The 24,711-nt window shown below is 41.2% G+C and overlaps 2 protein-coding genes across 2 annotated transcripts in view; one reads left to right on the forward strand and one right to left on the reverse strand.

Annotated features, from left to right (window-relative positions):
* Positions 1–10,970, forward strand: part of wnt3 (wingless-type MMTV integration site family, member 3) — a 35,535-nt gene extending 24,565 nt beyond the window's left edge. The window contains exons 3-4 of the mRNA XM_061931651.2: positions 4,150–4,415; positions 10,491–10,970. Of these exons, the coding sequence (XP_061787635.1) occupies positions 4,150–4,415; positions 10,491–10,970 (746 nt within the window). The remainder of the gene's footprint in view (positions 1–4,149; positions 4,416–10,490) is intronic.
* A 5,026-nt stretch (positions 10,971–15,996) lies between these two features.
* LOC133577673 (vesicle-fusing ATPase-like) overlaps positions 15,997–24,711 on the reverse strand; it is an 86,600-nt gene continuing 77,885 nt past the window's right edge. Inside the window, exons 20-22 of the mRNA XM_061931650.1 lie at positions 21,523–21,578; positions 16,237–16,300; positions 15,997–16,158 (exon numbers count right to left, since the gene is read on the reverse strand). Coding sequence (XP_061787634.1) covers positions 16,270–16,300; positions 21,523–21,578 — 87 coding nt within the window. The 3' untranslated portion in view covers positions 15,997–16,158; positions 16,237–16,269. The remainder of the gene's footprint in view (positions 16,159–16,236; positions 16,301–21,522; positions 21,579–24,711) is intronic.

Genomic DNA, 24,711 nt, shown 5'->3' on the forward strand with positions numbered 1-24,711 from the left:
CCATGTCATCTGCTGGTGTCGGTCCACTCTGTTTCCTGAAATCCAGGGTCAACGCAGCTGTCTACCAGCAAGTTTTAGAGCACTTCATGCTTCCTGCTGCTGACCTGCTCTATGGAGATGGAGATTTCAAGTTCCAACAGGACTTGGCGCCTGCACACAGCGCAAAATCTACCCGTGCCTGGTTTACGGACCATGGTATTTCTGTTCTAAATTGGCCCGCCAACTCCCCTGACCTTAGCCCCATAGAAAATCTGTGGGGTATTGTGAAAAGGAAGATGCAGAATGCCAGACCCAAAAACGCAGAAGAGTTGAAGGCCACTATCAGAGCAACCTGGGCTCTCATAACACCTGAGCAGTGCCAGAAACTCATCGACTCCATGCCACGCCGCATTAACGCAGTAATTGAGGCAAAAGGAGCTCCAACCAAGTATTGAGTATTGTACATGCTCATATTTTTCATTTTCATACTTTTCAGTTGGCCAACATTTCTAAAAATCCCTTTTTTGTATTAGCCTTAAGTAATATTCTAATTTTGTGACACACGGAATTTTGGATTTTCATTTGTTGTCACTTCAAATCATCAAAATTAAATGAAATAAACATTTGAATGCATCAGTCTGTGTGCAATGAATAAATATAATGTACAAGTTACACCTTTTGAATGCAATTACTGAAATAAATCAAGTTTTTCAAAATATTCTAATTTACTGGCTTTTACCTGTATATATATATATATATATATATATGTATGAAATACTTGACTTGGTGAATTCTAGCTGTCAATATACTCCTCCCCTCTTAACCACGCCCCCCCCCCACCTCCCGAAATCGGAGGTCTCAAGGTTGGCAAGTATGGTGAGCGGTCCCAGAGCCTTCGTCAAATCAAAAGGAGAGAGGAGGCCAAATGAGATTACAGGCAATAGAAAAGGGGACGGGGGGCTCCGCTCAACCCCTACTGTGCATGAAGGCCGGTGTGCGCCTCACACAGTCCGGATCCCACGGACGCCACATTCACACGCCCTTTTGACTCTGTCATGAACGGACTGAAAAGGGAGCACTCCCAACCTGGCCCGGGCGTGCACTTTGGAACGGTGAGGCCATACCGGGGGGCGAAGCGGCGGCAGAGCTTCGGACACATCGAACTGGCCGCGCTATGGCTGATGCCCGCAGGAAGTGGATGGGGGTTGGGTGGGTCGGAGCCCTTTATGGTGGGCCGTGCTGTAAGGGATTTCAAATCATCGCATCAGGAAAGGGTGGAGGGAATGAAGCGAGTGGGTGGGTGTGTGGGGGGAGGCCGCTTGGTTAAGGGAGTTTAGGGAATGCCAGCTCTGGGCAGAGAGGGGCGGTGGGGGCGCGAGTCGCTGGGCTCTTTGTGTGGATAACACAGTGTGACACAAGGGAAACAATGGCGGATTGATGGGCCCAGCAGGTAGTAGCAGCAGCAGCGCTAGCCTTGGCGAGGAGCAGTCGCTCCGGGGTTTTCAGGCCCTCGTTCGGGGGCACCCAGCTTGGCTTCGGCTGGTCGACGGGTGTGTGCGATCTCGTTAAGTTAGCAGGATGTACAAATATGTGTTGTCGTTTGACTGATTGTGCTCGTCGATGGACAGTAGCGTATTGTAAAAAGTATCAATCAATCAATCAATCAATCTTTATTTATATAGCCCTAAATCACAAGTGTCTCAAAGGGCTGCACAAGCCACAACGACATCCTCGGTACAAAGCCCACATACGGGCAAGGAAAAACTCACCCCAGTGGGACGTCGATGTGAATGACTATGAGAAACCTTGGAGAGGACCGCATATGTGGGTAACCCCCCCCCCTCTAGGGGAGACCGAAAGCAATGGATGTACTTCATCCATGGCCACCGGACCTGTGCCCCCCCCCTCAAGGAAAAGGGGAGCAGAGGAGAAAAGAAAAGAAACGGCAGATCAACTGGTCTAACAGGGGGGCTATTTAAAGGCTAGAGTATACAAATGAGTTTTAAGATGGAACTTAAATGCTTCTACTGAGGTAGCATCTCTAATTGTTACCGGGAGGGCATTCCATAGTACTGGAGCCCGAATAGAAAACGCTCTATAGCCCGTAGACTTTTTTTGGGCTCTGGGAATCACTAATAAGCCGGAGTTCTTTGAACGCAGATTTCTTGCCGGGACATATGGTACAATGCAATCGACAAGATAGGACGGAGCTAGACCGTGTAGTATTTTATACGTAAGTAGTAAAACCTTAAAGTCACATCTTAAGTGCACAGGAAGCCAGTGCAGGTGAGCCAGTATAGGCGTAATATGATCAAACTTTCTTGTTCTTGTCAAAAGTCTAGCAGCCGCATTTTGTACCAACTGTAATTTTTTAATGCTAGACATAGGGAGACCCGAAAATAATACGTTACAATAGTCGAGATGAGACGTAACGAACGCATGAATAATGATCTCAGCGTCGCTAGTGGATAAAATAGAACGAATTTTAGCGATATTACGGAGATGAAAGAAGGCCGTTTTAGTAACACTCTTAATGTGTGACTCAAACGAGAGAGTTGGGTGGAAGATAATACCCAGATTCTTTACTGATTCGCCTTGTGTAATTGTTTGGTTGTCAAATGTTAAGGTGGTATTATTAAATAAATGTCGGTGTTTAGCAGGACCGATAATCAGCATTTCCGTTTTCTTGGCGTTGAGTTGCAAGAAGTTAGCGGACATCCATTGTTTAATTTCATTAAGACACGCCTCCAGCTGACTACAATCCGGCGTGTTGGTCAGCTTTAGGGGCATGTAGAGTTGGGTGTCATCAGCATAGCAATGAAAGCTAACACCGTATTTGCGTATGATGTCACCTAGCGGCAGCATGTAAATACTAAAGAGTGCAGGGCCAAGAACCGAACCCTGAGGAACTCCGCACGTTACCTTAACATAGTCCGAGGTCACATTATTATGGGAGACGCATTGCATCCTGTCAGTAAGATAAGAGTTAAACCACGACAAAGCTAAGTCTGACATACCAATACGTGTTTTGATACGCTCTAATAAAAGTAGACCTCCTTTAAACAATACAGTAGTATTAGTAGGAGTAACCAGACCAAATTATTCCCATAAGAAATAATGTAAATCCAATTATTCAATTCTACAAATCCTGAAATAAAAAAACAAAACTCGACAATAAATGGACAAGCAGGTTTGCTCCTGCGATAGCCAACAAACTTTTTACCGAATTGGATTCCCACTGAAAAGTGGTGCGCACAAAAACCAAGGTACTATTGCGGAGTGAAAGTAAAGATGGCTGATTGAACAGCGATGCAGTCTATGTGAGCACCCATCCTGAATGTGAATGTTTTGATTAAAGAGCCAGCAGTGCATCATGGCTGAGGCCCAACAAGTGTGCTGCGATTGTGAAACAATGGTGTCCGCTTACATAATAAGCTGCTGCCTTCAAAGGGGGGGGGGGGGCATCAGCTCAGTCCACGTTTCAAGAGAAGAACGGGTTGACGTGCTGCTCGGTTTCACCTGAAGGCCTTGGGCCCTCGACAGGGATGGGTAGCGATGAAGGTAGGGTGGGTTGGGGGGGGGGGGGGGGTGACAACATTCCTGAAACACTATCCAGATGCAAAGCAGCACACCTCAGGGATGACAGGAGGTCATGAGATCCCACTGAGCGTTAGACCCTGACACCACCACAAAGGACTGATGTCACTACTGAGACTGGGCTTTTCCCAGGAGTCCTCACGCAGTCAGAAGTAAACAAAGTGTTTACAATCCTGGCAAGGGAAGCCAGGTGAGCGGGGTTTTAAACCCTACGTCCCGACTGTCGGCGTGACTGACCGGTCGCATGCTTTTGTAAGGACGCAAGCAAAACCGAGACTTGCAACAAGATGAACTCGCTGTTGAAACTGGTCACAAGTTTTAATTTAATTTCATGTTGGAGGAGAGTGGACATGCGGAAACATGTCCTCTACGAGGCGCTCCACGCGTTATAAATCAGCCACAGGCATTATTTTTAATGATTGGAAAATGATTTGAAGCCTTCTTTGTCACATAAGAGCACTTTGAAAAGCAGCGTCAGGATGTTGGCACGTTGCTCTTGACCATGTTTAACACGATTGACACACTCTCTTTTCCTCCCTCGCCTGTTTGCCGCTTGGTCCGCGTCTCCCTCAGCAACCAGAGAGTCGGCGTTCGTCCACGCCATCGCTTCAGCCGGCGTCGCCTTTGCCGTCACGCGCTCCTGCGCCGAGGGGACGTCCACCATGTGCGGCTGCGACTCCCACCACAAAGGACCCCCAGGGGAGGGATGGAAGTGGGGCGGCTGCAGCGAAGACGCCGAATTTGGGGTGCTCGTGTCCAGGGAGTTTGCGGACGCCAGGGAGAACCGACCAGACGCCCGCTCGGCCATGAACCGACACAACAACGAAGCAGGACGCACGGTAAAACCACCCAAGAATGTTTTTGAAAATATATCAACACAAGCAGACTTTGGAATTACTCGCTAATTTAAAGTTTCGTGACACCCCCCCCAATTACGATCAGAGATTAGATTCTCAGACAGGTTGGGTCAAAATGACTTGAATCTTCCTCCTAAAGTTCCCAAAGTAGCCCCAAAATGGACGTGCACCTAGAAGTCCCAGTGTTCCAAATGTTTCATAATGTAAAGTTCAAGTTAAAGTACCAATGATTGTCACACACACACTAGGTGTGGCGAAATCACCCCTGGGAGGTGAGGGGAGCAGTGGGCAGCAGGGGTGGCCGCGCCCGGGAATTATTTTTGGTGATTTAACCCCCAATTCCAACCCTTGATGCTGAGTGCCAAGCAGGGAGGTAATGGGTCCCATTTTTATAGTCTTTGGTATGACTCGGCCGGGGTTTGAACTCACAACCTACCCATCTTAGGGCGGACACTCTAACCACTAGGCCACTGAGTAGGTACTAGGCCACTGAGTAGGTACCCCTTATAGGTCTATTTTCAGACCTTTTGGGGAACCCCATTCATCATCAGGACCATTTGGGTTCATCTGGGACCATCTCAGACCCAATCAAGGCCAACAATTCAGACCTTGTAGATACTTTAAAAAAACTGGGTAACGGAAATCAGAGTTTCTCAAAGTGTTTGGTGCATTTATTAAATGGGGCCTAAACTTTAAGGGGCCCGTATTTAACCACAAGTGGCCACAAAGGTATTGGAGCCTATTTGTATCCAAAATAGTCCATGGAGTCTGGGAATGACTAACACACACACAAAGGTCCCCAAAAGAACCATCTTCTCTCTAAAGGTCCGAACAGACCCCAAATCGTCCCAGAGTACCCCAAAATGCACTACCCCCTAAAAGTCACGATACACCCAAAATGTGCTCAAAAAGTCCAGACCTTTTTGTGAACCCCATTCATCATCAGGATCATTTGGGGTCATCTAGGACCATCTCGGATCCCATCAAAGCCAACAATTCAGATACCGTATTTTTCGGACTATAAGTCGCAGTTTTTTTTCATAGTGCGACTTATATATGTTTTTTCCCTTCTTTATTATGCATTTTCGGCAGGTGCGACTTATACTCTGGTGCGACTTATACTCAGAAAAATACGGTACTTAAAAAAAGGTTTGTTATGTACCCCTTATAGGTTTACTTTCAGACCTTTTTGGGCACGCCATTCATCATCAGGACCATTTGGGTTCATCTGGAACCTTCTTGGACCCTATCAAGGCCAACAATTCAGATCTCATAGATACATTAAAAAACGGGTAACAGAAAGCAGAGTTTCTCAGAGAGTTTGGTGCACTTATTAAATGGGGCCTAAACTTTAAGGGGCCCGTATTTAACCACAAGTGGCCACAAAGGTATTGGAGCCTACTTGTATCCAAAATAGTCCAAGGAGACAAGGAATGACTAAGGTCCCCAATTACCATCAAAAGGACCATCTTTTCTCTAAAGGTCCGAACAGACCCCAAATCGTCCCAGAGTACCCCAAAATGCACTCCCCACTAAAAGACACGATAGACCCAAAATGTGCTCAAAAAGTCCAGACCTTTTTGGGAACCCTATTCATCATCAGGACCATTTTGGTTCACCTGGGACCATTTCGAACCCCATCAAGGCCAACAATTCAGACCTCGTAGATACTTAAAAAAAGGTTTGTTATGTACCCCTTATAGGTCTACTTTCAGACCTTTTTGGACACCCCATTAATCATCAGGACCATTTGGGTTCATCTAGGACCTTCTCGGACCCAATCAAGGCCAACAATTCAGACCTTGTAGATACTTTAAAAAAACTGGGTAACGGAAATCAGAGTTTCTCAAAGTGTTTGGTGCATTTATTAAATGGGGCCTAAACTTTAAGGGGCCCGTATTTAACCACAAGTGGCCACAAAGGTATTGGAGCCTATTTGTATCCAAAATAGTCCATGGAGTCTGGGAATGACTAACACACACAAAGGTCCCCAAAAGAACCATCTTCTCTCTAAAGGTCCGAACAGACCCCAAATCGTCCCAGAGTACCCCAAAATGCACTCCCCCCTAAAAGTCACGATACACCCAAAATGTGCTCAAAAAGTCCAGACCTTTTTGTGAACCCCATTCATCATCAGGATCATTTGGGGTCATCTAGGACCATCTCGGATCCCATCAAAGCCAACAATTCAGATACCGTATTTTTCGGACTATAAGTCGCAGTTTTTTTTCATAGTTTGGCGACTTATATATGTTTTTTCCCTTCTTTATTATGCATTTTCGGCAGGTGCGACTTATACTCTGGTGCGACTTATACTCAGAAAAATACGGTACTTAAAAAAAGGTTTGTTATGTACCCCTTATAGGTTTACTTTCAGACCTTTTTGGGCACGCCATTCATCATCAGGACCATTTGGGTTCATCTGGAACCTTCTTGGACCCTATCAAGGCCAACAATTCAGATCTCATAGATACATTAAAAAACGGGTAACAGAAAGCAGAGTTTCTCAGAGAGTTTGGTGCACTTATTAAATGGGGCCTAAACTTTAAGGGGCCCGTATTTAACCACAAGTGGCCACAAAGGTATTGGAGCCTACTTGTATCCAAAATAGTCCAAGGAGACAAGGAATGACTAAGGTCCCCAATTACCATCAAAAGGACCATCTTTTCTCTAAAGGTCCGAACAGACCCCAAATCGTCCCAGAGTACCCCAAAATGCACTCCCCACTAAAAGTCACGATAGACCCAAAATGTGCTCAAAAAGTCCAGACCTTTTTGGGAACCCTATTCATCATCAGGACCATTTTGGTTCACCTGGGACCATTTCGAACCCCATCAAGGCCAACAATTCAGACCTCGTAGATACTTAAAAAAAGGTTTGTTATGTACCCTTTATAGGTCTACTTTCAGACCTTTTTGGACACCCCATTAATCATCAGGACCATTTGGGTTCATCTAGGACCTTCTCGGACCCCATCAAGGCCAACAATTCAGACCTCGTAGATACTTAAGAAAAATGGGTTAGGGAAAGTTGAGTTTCTCAGAGAGTTTGGGGGACTAATTAAATGGGGCCTAAACTTTAAAGGGCCCGTTTTTTAACCACAAGTGGCCACAAAGTTATTGGGGCCTACTTGTAGACAGACCATACGTCCTCTTTTCCCCGGACATGTCCTCTTTTGTGGGGCTGTCCGCGCTGTCCGGGTGGGGTTTCTTAAATGCCTCAAATGTCAGAGTTGCGTGTATTTTCAATGTACGTCCAGGGTTGAGAAGGGGTTGAAAACAAAACAAATTGTGAAGGTGTGAGCACGCAGCAGCATTCGTGAGGAAGGGGCAGAGACAGAGAGGGCGAGAGAGTGGATTGATTGACATACTTGCCAATCCTCCCGATTTTCCTGGGAGACTCCTGAATTTCAGTACCCCTCCCGAAAATCTCCCGGAGCAAACATTCTCCCGATTTCCACTCAGACAACAGTATTGGGGGCGTGCCGGCCCAGTCACATGATATCTACGGCTCTTCACTCACATAAGTGAATGCAAGCATACTTGATCAACAGCCATACAGGTCACACTGAGGGTGGCCGTATAAACAACTTTAACACTGTTACAAATATGCGCCACACTGTGAACCCACACCAAACAAGAATGACAAACACATTTCGGGAGAACATCCGCACCGTAACACAACATAAACACAACAGAACAAATACCCAGAACCCTTTGCAGCACTAACTCTTCCGGGATGCTACAATGCTTTATTTAAATAAACATATTATTTATAAAGCAAGTTCAAGTATCATTGGCAAATTTTCACCTAGTCCCGGCCTTGGCACGCATATATGTGTCCTCTTTTTGGGATTTGAGAATATGGTCAGCCTACCTACTTGTATCCAAAATAGTCCAAGGAGTCAGGGAATGACTACCACACAAAGGTCCCCAATTACCCCCAAAAGGACCATCTTCTCTCAAAAGGTCCGAACAGACCCTAAATCGTCTCAGAGTACCCCAAAATGCACTCCCCCCTAAAAGTCACGATAGACCCAAAACGTGCTCAAAGAGTCCAGACCTTTTTGGGAACCCCATTCATCATCAGGGCCATTTGGGTTCACCTGGGACCATCTCGGACCCCATCAAGGCCAACAATTCAGACCTCGTAGATACATTAAAAAATGAGTAACAGAAAGCAGAGTTTGGTGCACTTATTAAATGGGGCCTACACTTTAAGGGGCCCGTTTTTAACCACAAGTGGCCACAAAGGTATTGGGGCCTACTTGTATCCAAAATAGTCCAAGGAGACAGGGAATGACTAAGGTCCCCAATTACCCTCAAAAGGACCATCTTCTCTCTAAAGGTCTGAACAGACCCCAAATTGTCCCAGAGTACCCCAAAATGCACTCCCCACTAAAATTCACGATACACCCGAAATGTGCTCAAAGAGTCGAGACCTTTTTGGGAACCCAATTCATCATCAGGACCATTTGGGTTCATCAGGGACCATCTCGGACCCCATCAAGGCCAACAATTCAGACCTCATAGATAAAAGGTTCGTTATGTACCCCTTATAGGTTTACTTTCAGACCTTTTTGGGCACCCCATTCATCATCAGGACCATTTGGGTTCATCTGGAACCTTCTTGGACCCTATCAAGGCCAACAATTCAGTAGTCTACAACTCGTAGATACTTTAAAAAAACGGGTAACGGAAAGCAGAGTTTCTCAGAGAGTTTGGTGCACTAATTAAATGGGGCCTAAGCTTTAAGGGGCCACAAAGGGATTGGGGCCTACTTGTATCGAAAATAGTCAATGGAGTCACACACAAAGGTCCCCAATTACGCCCAAAAGGACCATCTTCTCTGTAAAGGTCCAAACAGACCCCAAATCGTCCCAGAGTACCCCAAAATGCACTCCCCCCTAAAAGTCCCGATACACCCAAAATGTGCTCAAAAAGTCCAGACCTTTTTGGTCACCCAATTTATCTTCAGGACTATGGGTTAATTTGGTAATTTCCGGACCACACAGGGTACAATTGGGACCCTGTAGATGCTTGGAAAAAACAGGTTGGGGAACTACAACAAAGTACCTTCTAAATCCAACCCTACAGTGGGTAAAGTGGGAAGTGGACTTTCACTTTTACCTTCAAGGTGCTCAAAGCGCTTTGACACCTCATTCACATACTGATGACTCAGAACCAGGAGCAACTGAGTGTACAGTGTCTTGCCCAAGGTTACTTTGACATGGTCATAGGGGGACTGTGGATCAAACCAGCAACTATCAGGCTGGAAGACGACCATGCTACCTGAACCGTGCCCCTGAATGTCAGTGATCTCAATGAATCAACCAATCAGAGTCCTTGAGTCTTAGTTATTTGTCTTAGCGAAATATTTTGGACGATAAGCTTCCGAATTTTTGAGAACACTTTGGGAAAAGCCCCTTTCTGTTCCCAGTCCGCCAAGCAAGCTCCAAGGTGACTAACCTAATGACTTTCAAGTTTGTGTTTCACCTCAAAGGAAACACTTGACATGAATGACTTGTTAATGAGTTGTTTTACGAACACACACCTCAGCTCTGCACGCCACACACCCAGAAAACTCCCTGCTAAATAATCTGTAAGATTTAAGAAAAGGGGCAAGAAAAAAAAAGATTCCAGCCTGCAGGGTCGTCTCCTGGCCACCTGGCCTGCTCATGCTGTCTGTTTGGGCCCCGAGGCCCCACCGGCCCCTTGTATGATGTCACCTGTCCTGCTGCTGCGGTGCCACCTGCCTGAGCACGGGGATTTTGGGGGACTAAATATGGATGTTGACTGAGAGCAAGACAAAGGTGGAAGCGGCCTGGGGGCGTCGCACTGATGATGTGAGCCAAAGAGAATTTGCAGCTGCACTTAGAAGTTTCCTTTTCTGGGTTTCATCAGCGGATTCTTCTTCTCGTGAATCCGCTGATGAAACTTCTGTCCGTGGCGTCAAGGCAAGATTTGCCCGCAGGCTTTGGAATGTTTTTATCTGAGATTCCATCTGAGCTCTGGGAGAGAAACCAATGCACTGACTTTTCTCCTTGTTGTCTCTCAGACCATCCTGGACCACATGCACCTGCGCTGCAAGTGTCACGGCCTGTCTGGCAGCTGCGAGGTGAAGACCTGCTGGTGGGCTCAGCCCGACTTCCGCATGCTGGGCGACTACCTGAAGGACAAGTACGACAGCGCCTCCGAGATGGTGGTGGAGAAGCACCGGGAGTCCCGCGGCTGGGTGGAGACCCTGCGGGTCAAGTACGCCTTCTTCAAGCATCCCACCGAGCGAGACCTGGTCTACTACGAGGGCTCACCCAACTTCTGCGAGCCCAACCATGAGACGGGCTCCTTCGGGACGCGGGACCGTGCCTGCAACGTGTCCTCGCACGGCATCGAGGGCTGCGACCTGCTGTGCTGCGGCCGCGGACACAACACCCGGACAGAGAAGCGCAAGGAAAAGTGCCACTGCATCTTCCACTGGTGCTGCTACGTCAGCTGTCAGGAGTGCGTACGCGTTTACGACGTACACACGTGCAAGTGAGGGCGGAGGGTTGGGGGGACGCACGGACACGCTGGACTACGTTGGCCGCCCCCGTCCCTCAAATCCCTGCACGTCGTCCCCTCCTTGCGCACTTCCCGATCCACTCTGATTCAACACCCGGCGGACGCTTCGCCCTTGTGGGAATAAGCTCGCCCCCGTCAACCTTTGATTCCCTACAGCACTGACCCTCCCCGAGCTTCACCTACCCCATGTCTTTATTTATTTCCCCCCTCTCTCAGTCTGTTCCACTTAAATGCAGTCTGGAGTAAACGCGCCCCACTTTTACAACCAGTCAGGCTGGTTTTAGGGACACAGAGATGGTTCTTTTCAAACTAAATCGACCTGTAAAGGTGAGCTGAGCAGGCGGGTCAAAGAAGGCCTCGCTGTCTTACTACTGATCGGGACTGAGAGCAGCAGTGGGTCGCTGTCTGTCTTCAAACTACTGAGCTGATGAGACACGAACGCAATCGACGTCAAGGCCCGATTTTTACGGCTCCGCATTGCTGACATATCCCCACTAGGCCAGGACTGCAAGTATGCAGGAGGCGGCATGTGTGCGAACAGGCAGGCTCATTCCACGCGCTAACAAACGCCACATTTCAGCCAAACCTTGCTAAACTCCACTCTGTAAAGAACTGGAACAGGATTCTTTCCCCTCGTGCAACTGCGAGCCACAACCACAGGGTCTGACTCAAGTCAAGCTTCAGCACGCTTCGGGAGCACAGAAGAGATACTTTAAGAACGCTCATCAGGGTTAACTTTTACCTTCCCTATTGGACACCGGAGTTCTGGTGAACAATGGTCACCACTGTGAGATATGTTTTGAAACAGATTCTTTAGCTACTACTTCCACTACATTATTCTGAACCTTTTCAAGTCCAACAAACAACAAAACTAGTCTTAAACTAAACAAGAGGTTTTCAACAGGATGTCCACGACTCCTTGGTGGTCCGCAGTGGTACTGCAGGGAGGGTCGTTTTTCAATATTCCCTGGCAATTTCCCCGCAAATTTAAATGTCTTTAAATCCAAATTAACGGTGCGTTCCATTTACATCGGAAGTCAACCAATCAATCAATCAATCAATGTTTACTTATATAGCCCTAAATCAAGTCGGACCTGGAAATGACAGCACATTCTTAGTTCGAGTCGGAAAACAAGAATGCTGCCTCCACTGGAAACTTCTCGGAATATAAACAAATAGCGGACAAATACGCGGTTTTTCCACAGCATTTTAACACGGTGGATGAAGAGGCAGCGCAAGGACGTAGAAGCCAGTGGAAAACATAAATAAAAACATGTCGAGTAACAATCTACGAGGCTATTGTTAGCAATGTTAGCACGGTTATTATCATTGAAAATGTCATGGGGCAGTATAGCTTGGTTGGTAGAGTGGCCGTGCCAGCAACTTGAGGGTTCCAGGTTCGATCCCCGCTTCCGCCATCCTAGTCACTGCCGTTATGTCCTTGGGCAAGACACTTTACCCACCTTCTCCCAGTGCCACCCACACTATGTAACTTATATCTTGGGTTTCACTATGTAAAAGTGCTTTGAGTCACTAGAGAAAAGCGCTATATAAATATATTTCACTTCACTTCACTTCACTTCATGTGATCATCCAAATATGACCAGCAGGCAAAAGTTGTGGCTCGGAGAGCGAATGGTAAGATAGCTAGATGGTTAGCTAACTGGCAAGCTTGTTTCTGTGCTCCTGATCTTATTCCCGTCCTGCAACTCGTTTTTTTTTTGTTCAGATTGTATTTTTATTGATATTTTTTAAATAAAAAAAACCACGGAATTTACATTTTGACGCGAAAATAAATGTTTAAAGACGTGTATTTCCTGTAGCTACGGTTAACAGATGGGATAGCCAACTTTTTAAAAAATACTCGCAGCTAGTGAGTATTCTCCGACTTTCCGACTTAGAAATCCGATCTCGGGGGCGTTCCAGTTGAAACTTGAGGCTATTGTTAGCAATGTTAGCACGGTTATTATCATTGAAAATGTCATGTGATTGTCCAAATATGACCAGCAAGCAAAGTGGACAGCCGTGCTCCTGATCGTCTTCCCGTCCTGCAACTCGGTGCCGAGCGTTCAAAAAATTTTGTTCGGATTGTATTTTTATTGATATCTTTTAAATAAAAAAACACGGAACCTATATTTTAACGCAAAAATAAATGTTTAAAAACGCATATTTCTTGTAGCTACGGTTAACAGTTGGGATAGCCAACTTTTAAAAAACCCAACTCGCAGCTAGTGAGTATTCTCCGACTTTTCAAGTTAGAAATCCGATCTCGGGGGCGTTCCAGTTGAAACTTGAGGCTATTGTTAGCAATGTTAGCACGGTTATTCTCATTGAAAATGTCATGTGATCGTCCAAATATGACCAGCAAGCAAAGTGGACAGCCGTGCTCCTGATCGTCTTCCCGTCCTGCAACTCGGTGCCGAGCGTTCAACAAATTTTGTTCGGATTGTATTTTCATTGATATTTTTAAATAAAAAAAAACACGGAAGTTATATTTTGATGCAAAAATAAATGTTTAAAAACGCGTATTTCCTGTAGCTACGGTTAACAGTTGGGATAGCCAACTTTAAAAAATACAACTCGCGGCTAGTGAGTATTTTCCGACTTAGACATCCGATCTCGGGGGCGTTCCAGTTGAAACTTGAGGCTATTGTTAGCAATGTTAGCACGGTTATTATCATTGAAAATGTCATGTGATCGTCCAAATATGACCAGCAAGCAAAGTGGACAGCCGTGCTCCTGATCGTCTTCCCGTCCTGCAACTCGGTGCCGAGCGTTCAACAAATTTTGTTCGGATTGTATTTTCATTGATATTTTTAAATAAAAAAAACACGGAATTTATAGTTTGACGCAAAAATAAATGTTCAAAAACCTGTAGCTACAGTTAACAGTTGGGATAGCCAACTTTTAAAAAAAACAACTTGCGGCTAGTGAGTATTCTCCCACTTTTCGAGTTAGAAATCCGATCTCGGGGGCGTTCCAGTTGAAACTTGAGGCTATTGTTAGCAATGTTAGCACGGTTAATATCATTGAAAATGTCATGTGATCGTCCAAATATGACCCAGCAAGCAAAGTGGACAGCCGTGCTCCTGATCGTCTTCCCGTCCTGCAACTCGGTGCCGAGCGTTCAACAAATTTTGTTCGGATTGTATTTTTATTGATATTTTTTAAATAAAATAACCCGGAAGTTATATTTTGACGCAAAAATAAATGTTCAAAAACCTGTAGCTACTGTTAACAGTTGGGATAGCCAACTTTAAAAAAACAACAACTCGCGGCTAGCGAGTATTCTCCGACTTTCCGACTTAGAAATCCGATCTCGGGGGCGTTCCAGTTGAAACTTGAGGCTATTGTTAGCAATGTTAGCACGGTTATTATCATTGAAAATGTCATGTGATCGTCCAAATATGACCAGCAAGCAAAGTGGACAGCCGTGCTCCTGATCGTATTCCCGTCCTGCAACTCGGTGCCGAGCGTTCAACAAATTTTGTTCGGATTGTATTTTTATTGATATTTTTAAATAAAAAAAACACGGAATTTATATTTTGACGCAAAAATAAATGTTCAAAAACCTGTAGCTACGGTTAACAGTTGGGATAGCCAACTTTAAAAAAACACAACTCGCAGCTAGTGAGTATTCTCCGACTTTTCGAGTTAGAAATACGATCTCGGGGGCGTTCCAGTTGAAACTTGAGGCTATTGTTAGCAATGTTAGCACGGTTATTATCATTGAAAATGTCATGTGATCGTCCAAATATGACCAGCAGGCAAAGTGGACAGCCGTGCTCCTGATCGTCTTCCCGTCCTGCAACTCGGTGCCGAGCGTTCAACAAATTTTGTTCGGATTGTATTTTCATTGATATTTTTAAATGAAAAAAAACATGGAATTTATATTTTGACGCAAAAATAAATGTTCAAAAACCTGTAGCTACGGTTAACAGTTGGGATAGCCAACTTTAAAAAAAACACAACTCGCAGCTAGTGAGTATTCTCCGACTTTTCGAGTTAGAAATACGATCGATTGATATTTTTTAAATAAAAAAACCCGGAAGTTATATTTTGATGCAAAAATAAATAAAAATAAAAACGCGTATTTCCTGTAGCTACGGTTAACAGTTGGGATAGCCAACTTTAAAAAATACAACTCGCGGCTAGTGAGTATTTTCCGGCTTAGACATCCGATCTCTGGAGCGTTCCAGTTGAAACTTGAGGCTATTGTTAGCAATGTTAGCACGGTTATTATCATTGAAAATGTCATGTGATCGTCCAAATATGACCCAGCAAGCAAAGTGGACAGCTGTCAAAGTTGTGGCTCTGGAGAAAACAACTCGGGGGTAGTGAGTATTCTCAGACTTTCCGAGTTAGAAATCCGATCTCGGGTTGAAACTTGCGGCTAGGGACACGGAAATGGAACGCACCATACCACCGCAGAAATGGCAGCAACATACCAAGTTTAAAACAAAAACATGAATCAGTTCATTATTATATTCATGGTAGCATTTAAGATAGATAGCGATTAGCGCTGTGTATTATCGGAATATGTTAGTATTGCACAATAACAAAGTACCTTCAGGACCAGTTTGATTAAAAAAAAACAAGGTTAAACAGGATATAAAAGCAGAAGTCCTCGCTTCATCTCTACGTCAGCTCGGGGAAACAACGCATTGTCCGTGCTACAAGAACGCACTATTGCCCCCTGAGGTTGAACATGGTATTACATGCCGGCCCACACGTGTACTAATGAAGACATACTGTAGCGTACTTAGCATCTTCCTGGCCCCTCCCCCTCCCCCTCGCCCGCTACATCCAAAGTGTTGTACAAACGTTCGAAAGTGAATAATGCCCTTTTTTTTTTATTTTATAATCGTAAATGTTATGTTTTTATAAATATTATTTATTATACAATGTATATATCTGTACGACTGAACTAAGATTATATATTTGAACAACACCGCTGTCTTCTTGTGTTTTTGCTGCACACAAAAACAAAAAAAACACAAATATGCACCGCAAATGAACATTTTAAGACAATTAGGTCCATGGAATGATCAGACATATACATAAAAAATATTACTGATGCTAAAAATGGCAATATACACAGATACAGTTACTCAGGGTGGAGGAGAGAGTCCAAGGACGGAGGACGCTTGATGGCGTGTCGTCATCTGAGAGTGAACATGAAGACATGGTTGAAGGAGGAAGGACGTACATTCAATCAGAAAACTCTCCACTTGCAGTCTTACCCATGAAAGGCCTTTTTTGGAGCTCCGCCCCCTTCATATTGGCACAAACGTGCTGGATCCCAGTCTGGAACAAGCACGTGTTTGGTCACGCGGGGTAATACCTCCAAACTACTACTACTACTAATAATAATAATATTACTACTACTAATATTACTACTACTACTACTACTACTACTATTATTACTGCTACTACTACTACTCCTACTACTATAATTACTACTATAATTACTACTCCTACTACTATTATTACTACTACAACTACTACTATTATTACTACTCCTACTACTATTATTACTACTACAACTACTACTACTATTACTACTACTCCTACTACTATTATTACTACTACTCCTACTACTATTATTACTACTCCTACTACTATTACTACTACTACTACTACTATTATTACTACTACTACTCCTACTACTATTATTACTACTAGTACTATTACTACTCCTACTATTATTACTACTACTACTATTATTACTACTACTACTACAACTACTCCTACTATTATTACTACTACTACTACTACTATTACTACTCCTACTACTATTATTACTACTAGTACTATTACTCCTACTACTCCTACTACTATTATTACTACTCCTACTACTATTACTACTACTACTACTACTATTATTACTGCTCCTACTACTACTATTATTACTACTACTACTCCTACTATTATTACTACTAGTACTATTACTACTCCTACTACTATTATTACTACTACTACAACTACTCCTACTACAACTACTACTACTACTATTACTACTCCTACTACTATTACTACTACTACTCCTACTACTATTATTACTACTCCTCCTACTACTACTATTATTAATACTCCTACTACTATTATTACTCCTACTCCTACTATTATTACTACTACTACTACTATTACTACTACTCCTACTACTATTATTACTCCTACTATTATTACTACTACTACTATTATTACTCCTACTACTATTATTACTACTCCTACTACGACTACTACTATTATTATTACTACTCCTACTACTATTATTACTACTCCTACTACGACTACTACTATTATTATTACTACTCCTACTACTATTATTACTACTACTCCTACTACTATTATTATTACTACTACTCCTACTACTATTATTACTACTAATACTCCTACTACTACTATTATTACTACTACTACTACTCCTACTACTATTATTACTCCTACTCCTACTATTATTACTGCTACTACTATTACTACTACTATTATTACTACTACTACTCCTACTACTATTATTACTACTCCTACTCCTATTATTATTATTACTACTCCTACTACTATTATTACTACTACTCCTACTACTATTATTACTACTCCTACTCCTATTATTATTATTACTACTCCTACTACTATTATTACTACTACTCCTACTACTATTTTTATAACTACTACTCCTACTACTATTATTACTACTCCTACTACTACTGTTATTACTACTACTACTATTACTACTACTACTACTCCTACTACTATTATTACTACTCATATTATTACTACTCTACTACTCCTACTACTATTACTACTACTCCTACTCCAGATGCCGGAGTCACAGAGCAAGAAGAGGAAGGTGTGGAAGCTCCAAGTAAAAAAAACAACCAAAAAAGTTGACCAATCACATCGATGACTTTTAAAGCTGCACAAGAGTTGTGGCTTTCGCTTTGAAACAATCTTTGACAAAAATGATCTGAAGAACTAGCGAGGGCACTTCAAAAAATACTGACGTTTTTGCAGCAGATTCCTAAAAACAACAGCTCATTTATTAATGGCCCACGGCACAATCGTTAACATTCTATTATTAGCATGCTAGCTTTTTTTGGTGCTAATTTTGTTGGTATACAACTCAGCGTCAAATGTTTTGTTACTTGAGGAATGATACCTGTTAGCATGCTAATGCTATTTTTTTTTTAGCTTCAGTTATATGTTTGTACTTGATGAATGCTAACGTTAGCATGCTGGTATTTTTTTGACAATTTTTCAGGTACACACTTCAGCGTCATACATTTTGGTACTGGTCACAAGTTACAGTTAGCATTTTAACATGCTATGACCTTAGTGTCATATATATATTGGCATTTAATTAATACTAAATGCTATTATTTTAGCTTTAGTTATATGTTTGTACTTGATGAATGCTAACGTTAGCATGCTGGTTTTTTAACAATTTTTCAGATACACACTTCAGCGTGATAAATTTTGGTACTTGTCTCAAGTTACAGTTAGCATTTTAACATGCTATGACCTTAGTGTCATATATATTGGCATTTCACTAATGATAACTGCAATTCTTTTTAGCTTCAGTTATAGGTTTGTACTTGATAAATGCTAACGTTAGCATGCTGGTATTTTTTTGACAATTTTTCAGATACATATTTCAGCGTAATACATTTTGGTACTGATCACAAGTTACAGTTAGCATTTTAACATATTATGACCATAGTGTCATATATATTGGCATTTCACTAATGCTAACTGCTATTGTTAGCACAGTACTGTTAGCATGCTAGCTTCTTTTTTTTTTTAGCTCATATCTTTTGTTACTTGACGCTATCTGGCCAGCATGCTAACCGTTCTTTAGCATTTAGACAGGATTTCCACTCAAATTTATTTTTCAAGTTCTTTGAAAAAATTTACATGTTTTAGTAGTTTTTGAAGGTGAAAACCACAAACATGGCCGCCACATCCTCTGATTTGTCAGTCTGTGGCCCTCAGTGGAAAAAGTTTGGGCACCCCAGTTGTAGGGGATTTTGACTGGCGTAAAATATGACTATGTGTAACTAAATGATTCATTTGGAGGGCTAAAATGATGAAAGTCTTATGTTGACATGATGGCGCTACGTCTGTCGTTAGAATTCCATTCCAAAAAGTCATATTGAAATATAATGAATGTGGACTAAGGATGTCATCACGTGTGAACTTGGCCTCACTTGTGATTGCAAGGACTGAAATAACACTGTCATTCCTTTTCCATTGTGCCGTTACTCTTTTTAACTTATTCTAAAATACAGTTTGTCTAGTGATGTCATCCAGCTTGTCAAAATCTCCCCAAACGTGGCCCAATTCTTTGCGCCACAACCATGTTCTTCTAACTATTATTGTTTTTATGTTGGGCTGGTTTTGAATATTACCACATTAATAACATTAAAACTACAACATTTAATAAATGACAATAGTTAATAACTTAAAAACTATAATAGTTAATAACAAACTATAATAGTTATTCATTTAAAAACGAATAGTTGATGACATAAAAAACTAATATTTAAGAACTTAAAAATTACAATAGTTAATAACTTAAAAAATATAGTTCACATGAAAAATATTAAAATAAAAACTATAATAGTTAATAACTTAAAACTATAATACAAATATAATAGTAACATAAAAATTACAATAGTTAATAAACTATAATAGTTATTAATTTAAAAACTGTAATAGCTAACATAAAAACTATAATAGTTAACAAAAATATAATAGTTTTAAACATAAAAACTATACAATATACAAATTATAAAAACTACAATAGTTAACATAAACTATAATAGTTATTCATTTAAAAACATAAAAAACTAACATTCAATGACTTAAAAATTACAGTAGTAAATAACTTAAAACTATAATAGTTAACATTAAAACTATGTTAACATAAAAACTATAGTAGTTAAGAACTTAAAACTATAATAGTTAACATAAAAACTATAATAGTTAACGTAAACACTATAATAGTTAATAACTTAAAACTATAATAACAAGAATATAATAGTAACATACAAATTATAATAGTTAATAAACTATAATAGTTCACATAAAAACTATACAAGTTAATAACATAAAAACTATTATAGTTAATAACTTAAAAACTATAATAGTTAACATAAAAACTACAATAGTTAATAACTTAAAAACTATAAGAGTTAAAAACATAAAAACTATAATAGTTATAAACATAACAACTATACAAGTTAATAACTTCAAAACAATAATTAATAACAAAAAACTCTAACAGTTAATACACTATAACATTTAAAAACATAAAAACTGTAATGTAAATAACATAACAACTATAATAGTTAATACAAATCTGATCCATTATTATTATTATTATACTAAACTATAATAGTTAATAACTTAAAAACTATAATAGTTAATAAATTCAAAACTATAGTTAATAACAAACTATCAGTTATACACATAAAAACTATACAAGTTAATAACTTAAAAAGTACAATAGTTGATAACATAAAAAGTACAATAGTTAATAACATAACTATAATTGTTAATAACATAAAAAATATAATGCTTAACATTAAAAACTATAATTATTAATAACATAAAAACTACAATCGTTAACATAAAAAATATAATACGTAACATTAAAAACTACAGTTAATAACATACAAACTACAATAGTTAATAGCATAAAGTATAACAGTTATAATATACAAACTACAATAGTTAATAGCATAAAGTATAACAGTTATAATATACAAACTACAATAGTTAATAGCATAAACTATAATGTTACTTGAAAAACAGTAATAGTTAATAACTTACAAACCATAATAAGTATTAACTTAAAAACTATAACAGTTAATAAGATAAAAAATATAATAGTAACTTAAAAACTATGATAGTTTGACAAAATAACAGAAATTTTTGGGACAGATTTTGACAAGGTGGGTCTAACTGCATACAGGTAACAAGTGAAAGCCAGGTACCATCGTGTACACAAAAACAACAATAATAGTGAAGACTCACATGAAAATGTGCTTGTATATGTATATACGTGTATATGTATATGTATACGTATACATATATGTACTGTATATGTATATATGTCTACGTATACAGTATATGTATATAGCATATGTATGTGTGTACGTACACATATACGTATATGTATACGTACTGTATATGTATATATGCATATGTATATATGTCTACATATACAGTATATGTATACGTATAGAGTAAAGCGCTTTGAGTTCCTTAAAAAGGTAGAAAAGCGCTATACAAGTACGACCCATATGTATATGTATATGTATACAGTATATGTATACCAATATGTATATGTATATGTATACCTATATGTATATGTGTATGTATAGCTGTGCTCTGGATCTTACATCCACAGCATATGTTGCCATGGTGACATTCTTCACACAAACACAAATCTTGCTCTGGAGTCCCTGACCTGGTTAGGTGGCGCTAAAGGAGTAAAAAACAAAACAAAACAAAAAAACACTTACGCTCCTTCGTCTCGCAGCAGACTCAAGAACTTGCTAACTCGGTAGGGGGCGTCCATCTGGCAGGAACAAGAAGGGGCACAAAATAAGAAGCTTAACTTTGACTGACAGCAGGAGCGTGTCCCGAGGTTGCCTTTTCCACGGGTGACGTCACTAAACAAACGGCTTCGGTTCAAAGGATGGTGCGACAGACTGTTGCCATGGCGACCAGCGCACCGCCAGGGGGAATTGAACGTTGTCGGCGTGTCACGGCTTAACGCTAACTATTTTTTTTAGCTCATTTTGCAGGAATACACCTCAGTTATATTTTGGTACTTAATGCATGCTAACGTTAGCACGCTAGCATTTTAAACAAATTGTTCGGGTACACACCTCAGTGTAATGTATTTCAGTATTTTACGCAGGTTACAGTTAGCATTCTAGCATGCTAATTGTTTAACTCATTTAGCAGGTCATATATTTTGGTATTTCACTAATGCTAACTGTCAGAATGCAATTGTTAGCATGTTAGCATAGTACTGTTAGTATGCTAGCTTTTTCTAGCTCATTTTGTAGGTATACACCTCAGTCATATTTTGGTACTTAATGCATGCTAACGTTAGCACGCTAGCATTTTAAACAAATTGTTTGGGTACATACCTCAGAGTAATATATTTTGGTACTTGACGCATGTTACAGTTAGCATTCTAGCATGCTAACAATAGCATGCTAGATTGTTTAACTCATTTAGCAGATAAACACCTCAGTGTCATACATTTTGGTATTTCCCAAAATCTAACTGTAAGTATGCTATTGTTAGCATAGTACTGTTAGTATGTCAGCTTTTTCAAGCTCATTTTGTGGGTATACACCTCAGTAGTATTTTGGTACATAATGCATGCTGACGTTAGCACGCTAGCATTTTAAACAAATTGTTTGGGTACACACTTCAAGAGTAATATATTTTGGTACTTGACGCACGTTAGTTAGCATTTTAGCAAGATAACATGGGCATGCTAGATTTGTAAACTAATTTAACAACTCGGTGTCATATATTTTGGTATTTCACTACTGAATAGAATAGAATGGACTTTATTGTCATTATACTTGCATATAACGAGATTAAGGACTCCAACTTAAGGTGTGGTAGTGGGAACAAATATGGGATAAAAATAAACGACACAAGAATTTAAATAAACTAAGAATTTAAATGAATAGACTACCGTATTTTTCGGACTATAAGTCACAGTTTTTTTCATAGTTTGGCCGGGCTCTAGTGCGACTTATATATGTTTTTTTCCTTCTGTATTATGCATTTTCGGCAGGTGCGACTTATACTCCGGTGCGACTTATACTCCGAAAAATACGGTACTATCTAATAAAAATAATAGGCAATCCTGTACAATATACAAAATACTGTACAATATACAGAACAAGACAAGAGTACCGGAGTGATAACAATCAGTGTCGGATGTATTGCACTCGAAGGGTAATATTGCACAGTAGGGTATTAGGGAAAGATATTGTATAGGGGTGAATGCTAACTGTAAGAATACAATTCTCTGTGAACCTTTTCAATCCGGTTTCAGGGCAAATCACACTACGGAGACAGCCCTCGCAAAAATGACTAATGATCTACTGCTAACGATGGATTCTGATGCGTCATCTATGTTGCTGCTTCTTGATCTTAGCGCTGCTTTCGATACCGTCGATCATAATATTTTATTAGAGCGTATCAAAACACGTATTGGTATGTCAGACTTAGCTTTGTCGTGGTTTAACTCTTATCTTACTGACAGGATGCAATGCGTCTCCCATAATAATGTGACCTCGGACTATGTTAAGGTAACGTGCGGAGTTCCTCAGGGTTCGGTTCTTGGCCCTGCACTCTTTAGTATTTACATGCTGCCGCTAGGCGACATCATACGCAAATACGGTGTTAGCTTTCATTGTTATGCTGATGACACCCAACTCTACATGCCCCTAAAGCTGACCAACACGCCGGATTGTAGTCAGCTGGAGGCGTGTCTTAATGAAATTAAACAATGGATGTCCGCTAACTTCTTGCAACTCAACGCCAAGAAAACGGAAATGCTGATTATCGGTCCTGCTAAACACCGACATTTATTTGATAATACCACCTTAACATTTGACAACCAAACAATTACACAAGGCGAATCAGTAAAGAATCTGGGTATTATCTTCCACCCAACTCTCTCCTTTGAATCACACATTAAGAGTGTTACTAAAACGGCCTTCTTTCATCTCCGTAATATCGCTAAAATTCGTTCTATTTTATCCACTAGCGACGCTGAGATCATTATTCATGCGTTCGTTACGTCTCGTCTCGACTACTGTAACGTATTATTTTCGGGTCTCCCTATGTCTAGCATTAAAAAATTACAGTTGGTACAAAATGCGGCTGCTAGACTTTTGACAAGAACAAGAAAGTTTGATCATATTACGCCTATACTGGCTCACCTGCACTGGCTTCCTGTGCACTTAAGATGTGACTTTAAGGTTTTACTACTTACGTATAAAATACTACACGGTCTAGCTCCGTCCTATCTTGTCGATTGCATTGTACCATATGTCCCGGCAAGAAATCTGCGTTCAAAGAAATCTGCGTTCAAAGAACTCCGGCTTATTAGTGATTCCCAGAGCCCAAAAAAAGTCTGCGGGCTATAGAGCGTTTTCTATTCGGGCTCCAGTACTATGGAATGCCCTCCCGGTAACAATTAGAGATGCTACCTCAGTAGAAGCATTTAAGTCCCATCTTAAAACTCATTTGTATACTCTAGCCTTTAAATAGCCCCCCTGTTAGACCAGTTGATCTGCCGTTTCTTTTCTTTTCTCCTCTGCTCCCCTTTTCCTTGAGGGGGGGGGGGGGGCACAGGTCCGGTGGCCATGGATGAAGTGCTGGCTGTCCAGAGTCGGGACCCGGGGTGGACCGCTCGCCTGTGCATCGGCTGGGAACATCTCTACGCTGCTGACCCGTCTCCGCTCGGGATGGTGTCCTGCTGGCCCCACTATGGACTGGACTCTCACAATATTATGTCAGACCCACTCGACATCCATTGCTTTCGGTCTCCCCTAGAGGGGGGGGGTTACCCACATATGCGGTCCTCTCCAAGGTTTCTCATAGTCATTCACATCGACGTCCCACTGGGGTGAGTTTTTCCTTGCCCGTATGTGGGCTTTGTACCGAGGATG

Source organism: Nerophis lumbriciformis, linkage group LG39 (genome assembly GCF_033978685.3).
Source record: "Nerophis lumbriciformis linkage group LG39, RoL_Nlum_v2.1, whole genome shotgun sequence".
In the NCBI taxonomy this organism is placed as follows: domain Eukaryota; kingdom Metazoa; phylum Chordata; class Actinopteri; order Syngnathiformes; family Syngnathidae; genus Nerophis; species Nerophis lumbriciformis.